This window comes from Nerophis ophidion, linkage group LG24, assembly GCF_033978795.1.
Source record: "Nerophis ophidion isolate RoL-2023_Sa linkage group LG24, RoL_Noph_v1.0, whole genome shotgun sequence".
In the NCBI taxonomy this organism is placed as follows: Eukaryota; Metazoa; Chordata; class Actinopteri; order Syngnathiformes; family Syngnathidae; genus Nerophis; species Nerophis ophidion.
Genome location: NC_084634.1, coordinates 15,197,198 through 15,218,704, shown reverse-complemented (window position 1 = coordinate 15,218,704; position 21,507 = coordinate 15,197,198). Strand labels below are relative to the sequence as shown.

At 38.5% G+C, this 21,507-nt stretch overlaps 1 protein-coding gene across 1 annotated transcript in view; it reads left to right on the top strand.

The window, feature by feature from the left end:
• Positions 1 to 14,982: 14,982 nt before the first annotated feature.
• tshr (thyroid stimulating hormone receptor) overlaps positions 14,983 to 21,507 on the top strand; it is a 76,491-nt gene continuing 69,966 nt past the window's right edge. The window contains exon 1 of the mRNA XM_061886876.1: positions 14,983 to 15,472. Coding sequence (XP_061742860.1) covers positions 15,312 to 15,472 — 161 coding nt within the window. The 5' untranslated portion in view covers positions 14,983 to 15,311. The remainder of the gene's footprint in view (positions 15,473 to 21,507) is intronic.

Genomic DNA, 21,507 nt, shown 5'->3' with positions numbered 1-21,507 from the left:
ATATATATATATATATCCATATATATGCAAATATATACATATATATGCATATATACATATACATATATAGAAATAGCCTGCATGTCATCACTGCAATGGCTCTATCAATGTTGTCCTGGCTAGCAGTCCCTCCGTTAAAATTCTTAAGTGAAGTGTGTCTTTCTTTACTAGCTTCGTCGAAGCATGATACTTTTTTACCTGTTAGGACAGATTTGAATTGCTGTTTTACGCAGTAGATAGGATCTTTGATCCAAGACACAACTTACATTTAACTAAAATGTTCTTTTCTTTGTGCTCGACAAAAGAAAAGTAGTGAGAATATCTCCATCTTAAGAAACTCGGCTTCGGCTCCGTGATGATGTCTTGTTAGTAAACACAGACACGACCCCCCCCACCCACACCCAGAGACAAAGCGCCCCTTGTGACACAGGATCAGATCTTCTCAGTTTCTAGCCGATACTATATAAAAAATAACGTAAAATAACGCAGTAACGCATCATGTAGTAACGGCAACTGAGTTACTGAATATAAAAAAATACTCGTTAAGACTACTCGTTACTGTTGAAAATAACGGCGTTACAGAAACGCGTTATTCCCAACACTGCCAATAAAATATGCATGGTCACTCTGTCAGAGCTACAACATTCCTCTGTGGAGAGAGGAGAACCTTCCAGAAGGACAAACGTCTCCGCAGCAATCCACCAATCAGACCTATACGGTAGAGCAGACAGACAGAAAACATTTATTTGTAATAAAATATGCCAAAATGCACCTGAAGGACTCTCAGACCATGAGAAACTAAATTCTCTGGTCTGATGAGACAAATATGGAAGTCCTTGGCGTGTTTCCAGATGTCATGTTTTGAGAAAACCAGGCAGCGCTCATCACAAGGCCAATACCATCCCTACAGGCAGGATCATGCTGCGGGGATGGTTTTCGGCGGCAGGAACGGGTAGACAATTCAAGATAGAGGGAAAGATGAATGCAGCAATGTACAGAGACATCCTGGATGAAAACCAACACTTCCCATCCAACTTGATGGTGCTTGAGAGGTGCTGCAAAGAGGAATGAGAGAAACTGCCCAAAGTCAGGTGTCATATCCACTAACTTGTGCCTGGTGTCCCCAGATTTTCTGCCAGGAGAGAACGAGCAAGGCGACATGACAGAAAAAGGTCATTACAACTTTCTTGTCATGTCTTCTTTACGTAATTTTCTCTTCTTAACGTATGTGTGCACGAGTGCAACTTGGCAACATACACTGGCCTTATCTTTCAAGCTTACGGAGTTAACAGCACAACTTCCGGTTTGATCTGCGTCAAAATAAAAGCACATATTACAAAATAAATTTGACGTTACATTCGCCAAAATGATGGCCTTGGGAGTCCATTCCAGTCTTGTGCAGGTTTATAATCTTTGGCATTTTTGATGAAAGCAGAAGTTGAGAACAAATAGATTTATTGACAGAGTTGTGACCAGTGTAGGGAATATTACTTTAAAAAAGAAATTGATTACAATTACTCCTTATCTTCCCGAAAAATGTATTCATTTATTAACGGAATTATTCTTTAACAGATTAAATAAATTACTAGGGAAATAAATTAATCTGGGTTTTTTTTACATTTTCATCTGTATCTGGTGTATGTCGTTGAGAGATGTTTCATGAGAAAAGAGTGCGTGAGTGTGTGCTTTTAGAAAGGTGCAGTCTGTCGCCAAGTGACGCGTGACGTCAGTTGTTTTAGCTTAGCGTCTGCGGACTTGAAGGAGATTGTTTTTACTGTAGCGCCTGTGGAACGTTTCCACTGATATTAAATAAAATGATTGAACGTTTTTTGTTCCCAAAAGAAGAAACTTTAATGACGTGACATGACGTCAGCACATCCCGGATGTTTGAGGCAGCCGCGTCAATGCCACCTGACTTCATTCCTGCCCTTCGTTCCCCATTTTACGCCACGAAAAGTGACATTAAAGGGAGGAGAGAGACTGGAGAGAAAATACATTGTTCTTGGAATTACATGTTCATTAAAACTCTGTTAAAACGGCACGCCTGGCTCCTGTGACGTGGTAGGCCGCCTTCAACTCGACGTTCATATCCACCATAGCTTGCTAGATGCTGACAGCTAGTTAGCCTGCTAGCTGCTAACGTCGGAGACAGGAGCTACCGGGGGGGCCCGCTGTTCCCGTGCATCCGGCAGGGAAAACGCCCGACTAGCAGCCAGCAGCTGCGACACCACCATTTCAACACCTCACGGCGGTGAAACCGACGGCTTTTTCGCGGCGGAAACGGGGCGACGAAGCCCAGCTAGCGGCCACCTCATAGCGGCGAGGGAGAGGCCCGACTAACGGCTGGGAGCAGTAGGACCAACTAGCGGCAACAAGACGGAGGCGAAGCCCGGGAGAGGAGAGAGGCTAGCACGAGGCTTGCCAGGCAGGACGGGACCCCATCGAGGGATCGCTGTATTGGGCGCCAGACGACATCCATCCGGACCGGGCAGCAGCCACGATCAACATGGGGTCAAAGAAGGTACTTTCTCCTGATGAAGGTGAGGAGATAAGGAGATCCCTCAAATTTTTGACAGCAGAGGTATCAGCTATCAAGCAATACCGACAAACAATAATGCAGCTGGTAGAGGAGGTAAAAACTCTACGCGTCGAGAATGACGCTAAAGACTTAAAGGGGAACATTATCACCAGACCTATGTAAGCGTCAATATATACCTTGATGGTGCAGAAAAAAAACCATATATTTTTTTAACCGATTTCCGAACTCTAAATGGGTGAATTTTGGCGAATTTAACGCCTTTCTGTTTATCGCTCTGGAGGCGATGACGTCAGAATGTGACGTCGCCGAGGTAATACAGCTGCCATTTTCATTTTCAACACATTGTAAACATTGGGTCTCAGCTCTGTTATTTTCCGTTTTTTTGACTATTTTTTGGAACCTTGGAGACATCATGCCTCGTCGGTGTGTTGTCGGAGGGTGTAACAACACTAACAGGGAGGGATTCCAGTTGCACCACTGGCCCGAAGATGCGAAAGTGTCTGCCGCCAGACCCCCATTGAATGTGCCAGAGTGTCTCCACATTTTACCGGCGATGACAGACATGGCACAGAGATGTATGGATAACCTGCAGATGCATTTGCAACGATAAAGTCAACTAAATCACAAAGGTGAGTTTTGTTTGTTTGTTGACTTATGTGCTAATCAGACATATTTGGTCGCGGCGTGACTGCCAGCTAATCGATGCTAACATGCTACGCTAATCGATGCTAACATGCTATTTACCGGCGGTGCTAAAGCAGACATGGCACAGAGATGTATGGATAACCTGCAGATGCATTTGCAACGATAAAGTCAACTAAATCACAAATGTGAGTTTTGTTGATGTTGACTGCCAGCTAATCGATGCTAACATGCTATTTACCGGCGGTGCTAAGGCAGACATGGCACAGAGATGTATGGATAACCTGCAGATGCATTTGCAACTATATTACGTTTCCTTCCACCCACATTTAATGCTAAAAAACACTTACCAATCGACGGATTTAAGTTGCTCCAGTGTCACAAGATGCGAAAGTCCTGATCGTTTGGTCCGCACATTTTACCGGCGATGCTAACGCAGCTATTCGGCCATGCTATGGCTATGAATAGCTTCTATAGCTATTCGCTCAATAGCTTCAGTTTCTTCTTCAATACTTTCATACCATGAATTGATTAACGTGGACCCCGACTTAAACAAGTTGAAAAACTTATTCGGGTGTTACCATTTAGTGGTCAATTGTACGGAATATGTACTGTACTGTGCAATCTACTAATAAAAGTATCAATCAATCAATCAATCAAAACTCCAACCATCCGTTTCAATACATGCGTAATCTGTTGAATCGCTTAAACCGCTGAAATCCGAATCTGAATCCGAGCTAATGTCACTATATCTTGCTGTGGTATTCGCCATTGTTTGTTTACATTGGCTGCACTGTGTGACGTCACAGGAAAATGGACAGTCGTATCGCAAATAGCAAAAATCAAGCACTTTAAAGCTGTTTTTAGGGATATTCCGAGACCGGTAAAATTTTGAAAAAAATTTCAAAAAATACAACAAGCCACTGGGAACAAATTTTTATTGTTTTTAACCCTTTTGAAATTGTGATAATGTTCCCCTTTAAAAATAGAACAATTAACGGACCGAGTGGACGAGCTAGAACAGTACACGAGAATGAACGATGTAATTCTGACGGAAGCCCCGTTTATATGCACGGGCGGTGACCGCCAATGGGTGGAGAGGAGCCCGGGAACTTGGACACATCTACAGAGAGTCAGGTAGCAACCTTCTTGGAATCCAAGGGTATTATAATGGACATTGCAAATGTGGAAGCTTGCCACCCACTCCATAGGAGGAAGGATGGAACAGCACCAGCAATAGTAATGAGGTTCGCCAATAGGAAACATAAAACTGCATTATTAAAACAAGGGAAGAAGTTAAGAGGAACAGATGTGTACATAAATGAACATTTAACGAAGAAGAACGCAGACATAGTCAGAAACGCACGTAGTCTGAGGAGACAAGGCAAAATACAACAAACATGGACAGCAAACTGTAAGATATTTATTAAATTAAATGGAACACAAGAGGAAGCAAGAGTAATAGTCATAAGGAAAATAGCAGAGCTGGATAAATATCAATAACAATAAATAAATTAAACACAACCATGACACAAACAAGCAATAATCAATCAGAAAGAGAATGTATAACCTTTTCCAGCATCGATCATAACGGGACAGAATTGGACAGTGCTATAGATCCAGAGACACGTTTTTTTTCTTACATGGACAATAATTGTTTATATTATACAGAAGCACAATTCAACACCAACATTAATTCCAGAAACAAACTGTCAATTATTCATATTAACTGCAGAAGCTTGTAGGCACATTTTAACAATATGAAATCATTTTTGGAACAATTTACAGAACCTTTCAAAATTATTGCTGTATCAGAGACACGAATGGATACAAAAAAAGGAATGGACTTTGAACTAGAAGGATATGAACTCAATTATATTAATAGATCAAATAAGAATGGAGGTGGAGTTGCTTTGTATGTGACGAAGGACTTCCATTACAGGGTGGTAAAAAACATGTCACTAGCTATTGACAATGTTTTAGAGCAGGGGTAGGGAACCTATGGCTCTAGAGCCAGATGTGGCTCTTTTGTGCTCTCAGATAAATCTTAGCTGGCATTGCTTAACACGATAAGTCAGTGTTTTTCAACCTTTTTTGAGCCAAAACACAGTTTTTTCATTGAAAAAATTCTGAGGCGCACCACCAGCTGAAAACATAAAAAATGTTTAACTCAGTAGCTGATGTTGACAAAAAAAAATGTTCTCGCAATAGCTCTTGTCTCTAAGTAGGTGTACTGTCAAGCCGTAACTTATTTTGAGTTTTTTCGGTGTTTTCCTCTGTGACTTGCGCTCCTATTTTGGTGGCTTTTCTTCTTTTGTTGGTATTTTCCTGTAGCAGTTTCATGTCCTCTTTGAATGCTATTCATCGCACCTGCTTTGTTTTTACAATCAAGACTATTTAAGTTGTGCGGACGCACTCCTTCTTTATGTGGACATTGTTGATTGTCATGTCATGTACGGATGTACTTTGTGGACGCCGTCTGCTCCGCACACTGTAAGTCTTTGCTGTCGTCCAGCATTCTGTTTTTGTTTGCTTTGCAGCCAGTTCAGTTTTAGTTTTGTTTTGCTTCAATGCCTTTTCTTAGCGGCACTCGCCTTTTGTTTATTTTTAGTTTAAGTGTTGGAAGTCTCGTCTTAAGACCCACTTTTATTTTTTGGCTTTTAACACTACGTGAGTTGTGTGGTCCTCTGTTCTCTGTTGTCCTCTGTGTTTTTTATACACTTTGATTTCTATTTCACTGTTTTAATTGATTTTACCCTTTAAAATAGTTTTTAATCATATTTGTTTTTTTATATTGTTTTTATTGGTTTTATATATATATTTTTTTTTGTTTTTATTCAGTCATTGGTGGAGCATAATATATTTATATATAGTTTTTATTTTATTTTATTTATTTATTATTATTATTATTTTTTACAATTGTTTTAACATGGCTGTGCAGCACTTTGGAAACTTTATTGTTTAAATGTGCTATATAAATAAAGTGGATTGGATTGGATTGGATACCTTTTTACCTACATGCTGCCTCCCGCATATTGTGATCACGACATACCATGTTCCCGACATCTACAAAAGCAATTAGCTACCTGCTGCCACCTACTGATATGGAAGAGTATTACACACTTACTCTGCCGAGCTCTAGACAGCACAGACACTTAATAACAGCACATTTTTGAATTACATTTACAGGTTTGCAAAACATATTATCAACCCAATTAGGTGAAATTACATAATGTCTCCCACGACACGCCAGACTGTATCTCACGCGGCACAGTGGTTGAAAAACACAGCGATAGGTAATGGATAATTCCGCTGGTAATCACAGTGTTAAAAATAACGTTCAAAATATAAAACCTTCTCATGCATTTTAATCCATCAATCCGTTTTCTACCGTTCCTGTTCAAGAAGTCGCATTAATGGTAAGAACTATTTTATTCATCGGCTTCAGAATAGCAATGTTATTAAAAAGAAAAAGATACTTATTATATTCTTAAAATGAGGGTTTTACTTAAAAATGCACACATTTATTTGTATTCAGTGTTAAAAATTATTATATGGCTCTCTCGAAAATACATTTTATAATATTTTGCTTTCATGGCTCTCTCTGCCAAAAAGGTTCCCGACCCCTGTTTTACAGTATATAACCATTGAGATATGTCATGAAAGAAGTAGAAATGTATTGATCAGTTGTATATATAGAACACCCAACTCAGGTATTGAAGGATTTGAAGACTGGATTAAGGGAACTTTCAGTGGAATAATTTTTTTCATGTGGAGACTATAATATAGATCTCTTGAACCCCAATAAGCAAAAGTCCATTAATGATTTCATAGATACAATGTATAGTATGAGTTTGTATCCTCAAATCACAAGGCCAACCAGAATTGCAAGTCACAGTGCTATACTTATTGTTAACATTTTCACTAATGTCTTTGATAATAAAACAACAAGTGGACTGTTAACAACCGACATCAGCGACCATCTGCCAGTTTTTACTATTTATGATGAGAATTACAAGAAGAAGAACAACAATCGACAAAAAGACATTTCAAAGACCCAACTCTCTCCTTTGAGGCACACATTAAAAGCGTTACTAAAACGGCCTTCTTTCATCTCCGTAATATCGCTAAAATTCGCTCCATTCTGTCCACTAAAGACGCTGAGATCATTATCCATGCGTTTGTTACGTCTCGCCTCGACTACTGTAACGTATTATTTTGGGGTCTCCCCATGTCTAGCATTAAAAGATTACAGTTGGTACAAAATGCGGCTGCTAGACTTTTGACAAGAACAAGAAAGTTTGATCACATTACGCCTGTACTGTATATACCTTTAAATACATATATACATACATATATACCTATACTGTATATACCTTTATATACATATATACATACATATATACCTATACTGTATATACCTTTATATACATATATACATACATATATACCTATACTGTATATACCTTTATATACATATATACATACATATATACCTATACTGGCTCACCTGCACTGGCTTCCTGTGCACTTAAGATGTGACTTTAAGGTTTTACTACTTACGTATAAAATACTACACGGTCTAGCTCCATCCTATCTTGCCGATTGTATTGTACCATATGTCCCGGCAAGAAATCTGCGTTCAAAGGACTCCGGCTTGTTAGTGATTCCCAAAGCCCAAAAAAAGTCTGCGGGCTATAGAGCTTTTTCCGTTCGGGCTCCAGTACTCTGGAATGCCCTCCCGGTAACAGTTCGAGATGCTACCTCAGTAGAAGCATTTAAGTCTCACCTTAAAACTCATTTGTATACTCTAGCCTTTAAATAGACTCCCTTTTTAGACCAGTTGATCTGCTGTTTCTTTTCTTTTTCTTCTATGTCCCACTCTCCCCTGTGGAGGGGGTCCGGTCCGATCCGGTGGCCATGTACTGCTTGCCTGTGTATCGGCTGGGGACATCTCTGCGCTGCTGATCCGCCTCCGCTTGGGATGGTTTCCTGCTGGCTCCGCTGTGAACGGGACTCTCGCTGCTGTGTTGGATCCGCTTTGGACTGGACTCTCGCGACTGTGTTGGATCCATTGTGGATTGAACTTTCACAGTATCATGTTAGACCCGCTCCACATCCATTGCTTTCCTCCTCTCTAAGGTTCTCATAGTCATTATTGTCACCAACGTCCCACTGGGTCATTATTGTCACCGACGTCCCACTGGGTGTGAGTTTTCCTTGCCCTTATGTGGGCCTACCGAGGATGTCGTGGTGGTTTGTGCAGCCCTTTGAGACACTAGTGATTTAGGGCTATATAAGTAAACATTGATTGATTGATTGAAAGACAATGCACAGAGGAAAGAATAATTTCCTTCAAGGAGGATTTGAGGAAACTAACTTGGGACAATGTATACAATGAAGATGATATGGATGATGCATATGGGAATTTTTTCAACACCTTTCTAACACTTTATGATAAACATTGTCCTGAGAAAGAACTCAGTAAGAAGCAAAAGAAAAACAACCAACCATGGATGACAAAAGGACTGAGAAATGCATGTCACAAAAAAAAAAACATTATATTGAATATTTATAACACAGAGATCTATAGAGGCAGAAAATAAGTATAAGAAATATAAAAACAAGCTAACTGGTATACTACGGACATCTAAGAGGGACTACTACAGTCAATTATTAAACAAGAACACAAACAACATGAGAGCAACATGGCATCCTAAACAGCATCATCAAAAATGGTGCTAAGAAAGATTACCCCCCAGTACGTTCTAGATGGAAATACAAAAAATGACAATATGAACCAAATAGTTCAACATTTTAATGATTACTTTGTAATATCGGAAAAAATCTGGAACAAAGAATTCCAAATGCAGATGACGGGTCAGTTGAGAACTTGAGTGAGCTCATAGACAGAAATCCCAATTCCATGTTTCTTAAGAAGGTGAAAAAAGAAGAAGTAATCAAAATTGTAAATCTAAGACCTCAACTGACTGCCATGGAATAGATATGGTAACGATAAAAAAGGTTATAGAAGACATTTCAGAACCTCATACATATATCAGTATAATTTCTAACCGGCAAATTCCCTGACAAAATGAAAATTGCAAAAGTCGTACCAATTCATGAGAATGGAAACATACACCATTTCACTAACTACAGACCAGTTTCATTACTTCCACAATTCTCCAAAATCATGGAAAAACTATTTAATAGCCAATTAGATAAATTTATCAATAAAAGTGGGACGCTCGTGGAGAATCAATTTGGATTTAGAGCAACATCAATAGCCTTAATCAAAATAACAGAGGAAATTACCAATGCAATAAAGAATGTGCAGCCGCAGTATTCATGGATTTAACAAAAGCGTTTGACACAATTAATCATGATATTTTAATACAAAAACTAGAATGATATGGCATCAGAGGTTTGGTATTGAACTGGGTAAGAAGCTATTTAACCAACAGGAATATGTGAAGATGGGTGAAAATATGTCAACCAAGTTGAATATATCTTGTGGTGTACCCCAGGGATCAATACTGGGACCAAGATTGTTTAATCTTTATATCAACAACATAAAGTACTATCTATCTATTTGTAAAGTTACAAAGGACTTGAAGTTAGTTTCATTTGCAGACGACACAACTGCTTTCTGTTCAGGAGAGAACACACAGACGATAATACAAATAATAACGGAAGAAATGAACAAATTAAAAAAATGGTTTGATAAAAACAGACTATCTTTGAATCTCAGTAAAACTAAAATAATGCTATTTGGTAACAGTAGAAAAGAGCATCAGACACGAATACAAATAGACAAAGTAGATATTGAAAGGGTAAAAGAAACCAGATTTTCGGGAGTATTAATAGATGATAAAATGAACTGGAAATCTCATATACAAAACATACAACATAAGGTGGCAAAAAACATTTCAATAATGAATAAAGCAAAATACGTCGTGGGTCAAAAATCACTTTATATTCTCTACTGCTCACTAGTGTTACCATATCTGAGTTATTCTGCAGAAATATGGGGAAACAACTACAAATGTGCACTACATTCGTTAACTGAATTACAAAAAAGATCAATTAGAATAACACATAATGTTGGATATAGACAACATACAAACCCTTTATTTATTGAGTCAAAAATATTAAAGGCCTACTGAAACCCACTACTACCCACCACGCAGTCTGACAATTTTTATATCAATGATGAAATATTAACATTGCAACACATGCCAATACGGCCTTTTAAGTTTACGAAATTACAATTTTAAAATTTTAAAATCCGAGAGTTTCGTCTTGGAAACATTGTGTAATGATGACGCGTACGCAAGACGTCACGGGTTTTTAGGAAGTATGAGCGCTGCACACACACACAGCTAAAAGTCGTCTACTTTAACGGCAAAATTATACAGTATTTTGGAGAACTGTGTTGCTGAATCTTTTGCAATTTGTTCAATTAATATTGGAGAAGTCAAAGTAAAAAGATGGAGTTGGGAAGTTTTAGCCTTTAGCCACACAAACACATGGTGATTCATTGTTTAAAATTCCTGGAGGTGAAACTTCTCTATGGATCAGAGCGCGGTCAAGCGAACATGGATCCGACCGAATGTCAACCAGCAGGTTTTGGTGAGAAAATTGTGGTTAAAAAGTCGCCTCTTACCGGATATCAGCTGAGCTTGTGCCGTCCATAAAGCTTCCGTCGACTCCCCTGAGACACTGCGCGTCAAAACACCCGTGGAGACACCCTTCCGAATATCAGGTACTATTTAACTCACTAAAACACTAGCAACACAATAGAAAGATAAGTGATTTTCCAGAATTATCCTAGTAAATGTGTCTAAAAACATCGGAATCCCTCCCAATGCAATTGGATTTTTTTTTTTAAGTTTTTTTTTTTTTCTAGTCCGTCGCTATCAATATCCTCAAACACGAATCTTTCATCCTCGCTCAAATTAATGGGGAAATTGTCGTTTTCTCGGTCCAAATAGCACTTTTTGTTGGAGGCTCCCATTAAAAACAATGTGAATATGTGAGGAGCCCCCGCACTTATGACATCATCGTCTGCGACTTCCGGTAGAGGCAGGGCTTTTCTCTTAGCACCGAAAGTTGCGAACTTTATCGTGGATGTTCTCTACTAAATCCTTTCAGCAAAAATATGGCAATATCGCGAAATGATCAAGTATGACACATAGAATGGACCTGCTATCCCCGTTTAAATAGGAAAATCTCATTTCAGTAAGCCTTTAAAGTTCTGTGATTTGGTAAAATTGCAAATAGCTAAAATGATGTAAAAAGCAAATTATAACTTTCTACCAAAGAATGTACAACTGTTCTTAACTAAAGAGGAGAAATGTAATCATACAGGAAAATATAATTTAAAACATTTGTATGTACGTTAAAGATGCGCGGATAGGCAATTATATCATCCGCAACCGTGTCACCAAAGTCGTCATCCACCGGCCGAACTAACCTTTTATCAGAAACGCATCCGCCCGCCACCCGCCCGCAGAAATACATCAGAGGTTGGCCACCTTTACCACTAACAGAGCTGTCTAAATCCATTTCACAGAGGAACGAAGACAATTGGAGCCGCTAAAGTTCTCGCGATTATCCAATTGGCGTTCATCCTGATGACAAGGATATGGGCGTGCTGTGAAGCCATTGCCTTTGACACCTTAAACAACATGTACACACCAATTGTTAGTCTGGCAACATGTTGTGTGCAGCTTCCGCATTCACACGTACAAGATTGAAAGGCATACTGGGTGATACAGAGTACACTGATGGTTGTGATATAAACAACTTTAAAACTTACTAATATGCGCCACGCTGTGAAGCCACACCAAACAAGATTGACAAACACATTTTGGGAGAACATCCTCCCAGTAACACAACATAAACGCAACACAACAAATACCCAGAATCTTTTGTATCTGTGACACATCCTGAATATATTTTACAACCCCGCGCCCCCAACCTCGCGCACCTTACCAACGCATGGGGTGAGGGGTGGGGGTTTGCTGCTAGCGGGGTGTATAAAATAGTCAGGAAGTGTCATGGGTACAAAGGATTCTGGGTATTTATTGTGTTGCGTTTATGTTGTGCTACTGGGAGGATGTCCTCCCGAAATCTGTTTGTCAATCTTGTTTGGTGTGGCTTCACAGCGTGGTGCATATTACTAAGAGTGTTAAAATTGTTTATATCACAACCATTAGTGTACTCTGTGTCACCCAGTATGCCTTGCAGTCGTGTGCGTGTTGCTGCGGAAGCCACACACAACATGATGAAGGACTGACAAGCAGATCGTACATGCTGTACAAGGCGACAAAGTCAATGACTTCATAGCACGCCCTAATACTTATTAACTGGGTGACTGCCGGCAGTCATTCTAGAGAATATTAGCGTCTCCTATCGTCTTCTTCGCTTTATGACACGGGTCTTAAATGGCTCTTTGAATGGCAAAGGATACCGATCCCAGAACCATGTATATCAAATATTTCCGGACGATTCAACCACCATCCGCCCGAATCTAATTAAAGTCTATTTTTTCGTCATGTCACCCGCCCGACCCGCGGTTTATCCGCGGACTCCGTGGATGAGACCGCAAACCACGCATCTTCAATGCACGTACAACAGTTAAAACCTTGAGCATATCAGTATGTGGAATTAAACTATGGAATGGATTAAGTAAAGAAGTTAAACATTGTACTGATATGATCCACTTTAAAGGCCTACTGAAATGAGATTTTCCTATTTAAACGGGGATAGCAGGTCCATTCTGTGTGTCATACTTGATCATTTCGCGATATTGCCATATTTTTGCTGAAAGGATTTAGTTGAGAACATCCACGGTAAAGTTCGCAGCTGTCGGTGTTAAGAGAAAAGCCCTGCCTGTACCGGAAGTCGCAGACGATGACGTCGCACGTGTGGGGGCTCCTCACATATTCACATTGTTTTTAATGGGAGCCTCCAACAAAAAGTGCTAGTCGGACCAAGAAAACGACAATTTCCCCATTAATTTGAGCGAGGATGAAAGATTCGTGTTTGAGGATATTGATAGCGACGGACTTGAAAAAAAAATAAATAAAAATAAAAAATGAGTTAAAAAAAACAAAAACGCGATTGCATTGGGACGGATTACGATGTTTTTAAACACATTTACTAGGATAGTTCTGGGAAATCCCTTATCTTTCTATTGTGTTGCTAGTGTTTTAGTGAGTTAAATAGTACCTGATAGTCGGAAGGGTGTCTCCACGGGTGTCTTGAGGCGCAGTGTCTCAGGGGAGTCGACGGCAGCTATGGACGGCACAAGCTCAGCTTTTCTCCGGTAAGAACCGACTTTTTAACCACAATTTTCTCACCGAAATCTGCTGATTGACATTCGGTTGGGATCCATGTCTGCTTGACCGCGCTCTGATTCATGGGAAAGTTTCAGCTCCGGGAATTTTAAACAAGGAATCATTGTGTGTTTGTGTGGCTAAAGGCTAAAGCTTCCCACCTCCATCTTTCTACTGTGACTTCTCCAATATTAATTGAACAAATTGCAAAAGATTCAGCAACACATATCTCCAAAATACTGTGTAATTATGCCGTTAAAGCAGACGACTTTTAGCTGTGTGTGTGTGCAGTGCTCATACTTCCTAAAAACGCGTGACGTATTGCGTACACGTCATCATTACGAGACGTTTTCAAGACAAAACTAAATTGTAATTTAGAAAACTAAAAAAGCCGTATTGGCATGTGTTGCAATGTTAATATTTCATCATCGATATATAAACTATCAGACTGCGTGGTGGGTAGTAGTGGATTTTAGTAGGCCTTTAAGAGGTTGTTCAAATTAAAAGTGAAGTGAATTATGTTTATATAGCGCTTTTCTCTAGTGACTCAAAGCGCTTTACATAGTGAAACCCAATATCTAAGTTACATTTAAACCAGTGTGGGTGGCACTGGGAGCACGCGGGTAAAGTGTCTTGCCCAAGGACACAACAGCAGTGACTAGGATGGCAGAAGCGGGAATCGAACCTGCAACCCTCAAGTTGCTGGCACGGCCGCTCTACCAACCGAGCTATACAAAGTACAAAGAAGAAGAATTATGAGAAACACTTTCAACCATATTGAAAATAAGATATTCTCAATCTCAGTATGTTAATAATGACTGAATTAATTAAGTACATATTACAAAACTGTTGTGTTACTCATTCATGGATGTCATTTTGCTGTAAAGAAGGTCAGTGAATGAATGTATATATTTGTGGGAAAGGGGGAGGATTAAATAAGCTTTGCTTCTTCCTACTCCTTTTCGGACATGATGTATTGTGAAATGATATGAAATTGCCTGATGTATAATGTAGGTATGTCATTTTCCAAATAAACTAAGAAAAAAAAGAGAAAAGAAAGAAATATACGCTATTTTATTGTTTTGAGAATATTTTCTAATTAGTATGTTTTGTTTTTTTTCAACATACATTTTCCTTTCCATCTTTCCCTCATCGCTGGGCTATCTATCCTTTGCTACACAATCACTTTTCTCTTTTCTTATAATTTACAAAATGATGACCCAAACGCAAACAGGAAGTGAACACACTTTGAATCACAAAATGTAAGCCAAGGAAATATAGTTCATAAAATATGATATAGGGTGAATTATCAGTAATCAGTGGGGGTTCTAGCTTCAATTGAGCACAAAAACGAATACTTTTCCTCCTCATACTTGTTGGCGCCCCATAGGAGCAAATACCATTGTGGTTGATATTTCCACTAAAACTGTATATATGGAATAAGAATAAATCATCTCTTTCCCCCTTTTCAAGCATGTTGCTTTACACAAGACCTTCACAATACCCAAAAGAGGTGAGAGAGGGAGTTGTTCTCCAATTTAACACCAGAGCGCCTCATAAGTCCACCCTCAAGTTGAAGACCACCTCCAAAAAGACTCCACTAAAGAGCTCCAGCTGCCCTGCCTCCGGCATCCTTTCCAGTCTCACAGACACAATCTCTTGGGAACCAGGGAAGACAACTCTTTGCAGAGCTTCGGGAGAACAATCTGGATGCTCTACCCTGCACGTATTTACCTGAGGGTCACCAAGAAGACCACAAGAGACGAGCGAAAGCGAGACACTCCAACATGCACGTGATAGCATGCGCTTTGTTTGTCCTCCACATGAACACTTGGTCCCAGGCTGAGTCCTGTCCTGATGCATGTGAGTGCTCAGAGTGGAAGAGCCACACCATCTCCTGTGTTGACATAGAGAGGCTCCCCGATTTCCCTGCAGGCACAGAGACACTGTAAGTACATGTTCCACGGATGTCCTTTAGCCAGTGGACGCCGACGCTTTGCTGGAATAATGATTATATTGCAATGGTTTTTAAAGTGCTCCCACATGACACTTTAACAATCTGTCAAATCGTCATAATAATGGCATAAATCCCACAAAGTTAGTAATATGACTTTCTATTTGCCGGGGATGACATTTGATTCTGGATTTATATCCCCAATATGATTATATATAACCATATTGGGGATATATTAAACATATAATAAATAATTAGACATATAATAAATAATTATATATATATATATATATATATATATATATATATATATATATACATACATATATATATATATATATATATATATATATATATATATATATATATATATATTTGTTTTTATATATAACAAATATAAATCATTTCTTGAAATTATGCATGTATATATACAATATTACAAACCCCGTTTCCATATGAGTTGGGAAATTGTGTTAGATGTAAATATAAACAGAATACAATGATTTGCAAATCCTTTTCAACCCATATTCAGTTGAATGCACTACAAAGACAAGATATTTGATGTTCAAACTCATAAACTTTATTTTTTTTTTTGCAAATAAGAATTAACTTAGAATTTCATGGCTGCAACACGTGCCAAGGTAGTTGGGAAAGGGCATGTTCACCACTGTGTTACATCACCTTTTCTTTTAACAACACTCAATAAACGTTTGGGAACTGAGGACACTAATTGTTGAAGCTTTGAAAGTGGAATTCTCTCCCATTCTTGTTTTATGTAAAGCTTCAGTCGTTAAACAGTCCGGGGTCCACGTTGTCGTATTTTACGCTTCATAATGCGCCACACATTTCCGATGGGAGACAGGTCTGGACTGCAGGCGGGCAAAGAAAGTACCGGCACTTTTTTCTTACGAAGCCACGCTGTTGTAACACTTGTCTTGCTGAAATAAGCAGGGGCGTCCATGATAACGTTGCTTGGAGGACAACATATGTTGCTCCAAAACCTGTATGGACCATTCAGCATTAATGGTGCCTTCACAGATGTGTAAGTTACCCATGCCTTGGGCACTAATACACCCCCATACCATCACAGATGCTGGCTTTTGAACTTTGCGCCTATAACAATCCAAATGGTTATTTTCCTCTTTGTTCTGGAGGACACCACGTCCTCTGTTTCCAAATATAATTTGAAATGTGGACTCGTCAGACCATAGAACACCTTTCCACTTTGCATAAGTCCATCTTAGGTGAGCTCGGGCCCAGCCAAGCCGGCGGCGTTTCAGAATATTGTTGAAAAATGGGTTTGGCTTTGCATAGTAGAGTTTTAACTTGCATTTACAGATGTAGCGACCAACTGTAGTTAATGACAGTGGTTTTATGAAGTGTTCCTGAGCCCATGTGGTGATATCCTTAACACACTGATGTCGGTTTTTGATGCAGTACCACCTGAGGGATCAAAAGTCCAAAATATCATCGCTTACATGCAGTGATTTCTCCAGATTCTCTGAACTTTTTGATGATTTTACGAACTGTAGATGGTAAAATCCCTAAATTCTTTGCAATAGCTCGTTGAGAAATGTTGTTCTAAAACTGTTCGACAATTTGCTTACAAAGTGGTGACCCTCGCCCCATCCTTGTTTGTGAATTACTTAGCATTTCATGGAAGCTGCTTTTGTACCCAATCATGGCACCCAACTGTTCCCAATTAGCCTGCACATCTGTGGGATGTTCCATATAAGTGTTTGATGAGCATTCCTCAACTTTATCAGTATTTATTGCCACCGTTCCCAACTTTTTTGTCACGTGTTGCTGGCGTCAAATTCTAAAGTTAATGATTATTTGCAACAAAAAAAAATGTTTATCAGTTTGAACATCAAATACATTGTCTTTGTAACATATTCAACTGAATATGGGTTGAAAATGATTTGCAAATCATTGTATTCTGTTTATATTCTGTTTATATATCTACCACAATTTCCCAAATCATATGGAAACAGGGTATGTGTGTGTATATATATATATAAATATAAATATATATATATATATATATATATATATAAATATATGCAGCATGGTGGAAAAGGGGTTAGTGCATCTACCTCACAATAAGAAGGTCCTGAGTAGTACTGGGTTCAATCCCGGGCTCGGGATCTTTCTGAGTGGAGTTTGCAAGTTCTTCCCGTGACTGCGTGGGTTCCCTCCGGGTACTCCGGCTTCCTCGCACCTTAAAAATCATGCACAAGGGATAGGTTGATCGGCAACACTAAATTGGCCCTAGTGTGTGAATGTGAGTGTGAATGTTGTCTGTCTATCTGTGTTGGCCCTGCGATGAGGTGGCGACTTGTCCAGGGTGTACGGCGCCTTCTGCCTGATTGTGGCTGAGTTAGGCACCAGCGCCCCCAGCGACCCCAAAAGGGACAAGCGGTAGTAAATGGATGGATGGATGGATATATATATATATATTTATATACATACACACACACACACACACACACACACATTTTCTACCGCTTGTCCCTTTTGGGGTCGCAGGGGGATGCTGTGGCGCCTATTTGAGCTGCATTCGGGCGGATATATAAATATATATACATATATATATATATATATATATATATATATATATATATATATATATATACATATATATGTATTTATTTATTTAACATGGTTGTCCCGATACCAAAATGCATTGCGATACTTTTCGAAAATTTTCTAAAAAAAGGGAACTACAAAAAATGCCATTATCTGTGTTATTTTAACGTCAAATCTTACGGTGCATTAAACATATTTTCCTTATTGCAATCACAGGACAACTTTGGCCTTAAACAAAATTCTGAACATGCTGGACAATTTTAGTAGTAAGTAAACAAACGAAGGCTCATAATTTGGCTGCTGACATATGCAGTAACATATTGTGTCATTTATCATTCTATTATTTTGTAAAAATTGTTAAGGACAAGCGGTAGAAATTTGTTTATTAATGTACTCATTTACTGATATTATCTGCTTATTTTCTCTTTCAATATGTTTTATCTACACTTCTGTTAAAATGTAATAATCACTTATTTTTCTGTTGTTTGATACTTTACATTAGTATTGGATGATAGCACAAATGTAGGTATCAGTACATTACCAAGTCGTTACATGGCCATTCATCAGTCATATTTAAAGTCCTCATGGATCCAGGGACGTATATCCTTAGTTCATAAACATAATATGAAAAGAAAAGAAAAAAAAAAAGAAAAAGCATTTTGTGATGATAAAAAATCTCAATGTAATAAGCCCTGTAGTATCAACTAGATACGGCTCTTGTACTTGGTATCATTACAATCACTATCTGTGTAGATCCACCCATTTGTTTACATTCAGCATATACATACATATATATAAATACATATGTATATATACACACTACAACATATATATCTCCATATATATATATATATATATATATATACACACACACACACACACACATATACGTACATATATACAGTATATACATGTACATACATATATAGATATACATACATACACAAATATGGATTTACACACATACACATATATATATAGATATATACTTATATATACACGTATACATATATACATACATATATACAGTATATACATATATACATGTACATACATATATAGCTATACATACATACACATATGTACATATACATATATATGTATATTACATACATACATACATATGTAATATTACATATATATATATATATATATATATATATATATATATATATATATATACACACACACACACACACACACACACACATAAATGTACTGACCACAGAACTTTCCTACCGACGGTCTAATATTTGTCCATTTGATGTCGGATCAAACAAAAATTTAGCTATTTGACCTCAATACCCAGCAATACGTTTGGAGGACAAAAGATAATGCCTTTAATCCCAAGAACACCATACCCACCGTCAAGCATGGTGGTGGTAGTACTAAGCCCTGGGCCTGTTTTGCTGCCAATGGAACTGGAGCTTTATATGGGACAATAAAAAGGAGGATTACCTCCAATTTCTTCAGGACAACCTAAAATCATCAGCCCGGAGGTTGGGTCTTGGGCGCAGTTGGGTGTTCCAACAGGACAATGACCCCAAACACACGTCACAAGTGTTAAAGGAATGGCTAAATCAATTAAAGTTTTGGAATGCCCTTCCCAAAGTCCTGGATTAAACGTGAGGACTAAGCTGAAGAAAAAATTCAGAATGTCAAAAAAACAACAAATTAAACTGAACTGCACCAATTTTGTCAGGAGGAGTGGTCAAAAACTCAACCAGAAGTTTGCCAGAAGCTTGTGGATGGCTACCAAAAGCGGCTTATTGCAGTGAAACTTGCCAAGGCACATGTAACCAAATATTAACATTAACTGTATGTATACTTTTGACCCGGAAGATTTGGTCCCATTTTCAGTAGACCCATAATAAATTCATAAAAGAACCAGAACTACATGAATGTTTTTTGTGACCAACAAGTATGTGCTTCAATCTCTCTATCACAAAAAACTAAGATTTGTAAAAAAATGATTGGAAACTCAAGACAGCCATGACATTGTGTTTTTTTACAAGTGTATCCAAACTTTTGACCACAACTGTTATTGTAATATCAACAATGTAACAACAACAAACAGAAATATGTGAAATAACACATAGAAAATAGCTGAACATTTTAAAACCTGTTTCACCTCTGTACAAAACATGCATCAAATTAAATTCAAGTTAATAAAAGAAAAAACAAAATTTACAATTTTGAATTCTGTTTAGGGCCCAAATTTAGCCTTTGTCCACCCTCTTATTGTTACCCTTTAGGACAGCAACCTGTCCATGAGGCTGTTATAATATAAAAGCATATAATCATAACAACATTACAAGCAATTTACCGATAGCAAATAAGTGTGTGCGAGGGAAGAAGTGGCCACTTTGTGTTTGCTTGTAAAGGTCACAGCATGTGTCAGTGCGAGTCAGAACGCTGGGAAGAAAGCACACACATACTTGAGAGCCTGCAGAGCATGGCGATGCGTTCAAAGACAACGTCAAAAGCACTTTCCCAACCACACGGCAACATTTCTTAATAAAAAAAAAAAAAAAGACTTTAAGTAGAAAACAGATTATTTTTTGAACATTTATTCAAGCAGTCCCAAGCATTATCACAAGCTCACCAATTAACGTAAATTCAACCAATTACCGCAAACATTTTGGGCAAACAATTTCATTTTCGCCAATCAGTTTTGTCTCCGAGCAGCACTGACAAGCGTACGTCGACTGTATAATCAAAACTTAGGTTTGTTTCTTGGGTAGTCAAAGCAGGAACTACAACATGTATTCTTAGTCAAACTAAAATGCTAACATCAGCATGTGTCGGTACCAAGTTTATTGAGTCAAACGTGTACTCTTGCGAAAATGGCTAAAACAAAGGTAGCATTTGTCAAGGAAAAAATAGGACTATGGGGTAAACGGTTGAAAAATTTGCAAAAAAAGTTAGCATGCTAACAGGTAGCATGTGTCACATACCAAGTTGTATGACTCTAAGGCAGGGGTCGGGAACCTTTTTGGCTGAGAGAGCCGTACATGCCAAATATTTTTAAAAGTATTTCCGTGAGAGCCATATAATATTTTTTAAGACTGAACACAACTATATGCGTGCATTTTTAAGTAAAACCAACATTTTTAGAGTATAATAAGACTCTTATTCTTTTTAATGACAGTGTTAACACCTACTCAGTGGCTTAGTGGTTATCGGTAGGTTGTGAGTTCAAATCCCGGCCGAGTCATACCAAAGAATATAAAAATGGGACCCATTGCCTCCTTGTTTGGCACTCAGCATCAAGGGTTGGAATTGGGGGTTAAATCACCATAAATGATTCCCGGGCGCGGCACCGCTGCTGCCCACTGCTCCCCTCACTTCCCAGGGGGTGAACAAGGGGATGGGTCAAATGGAGAGGACAAATTTCGCCACACCTAGTGTGTGTGTGTGACAATCATTAACTTTAACTT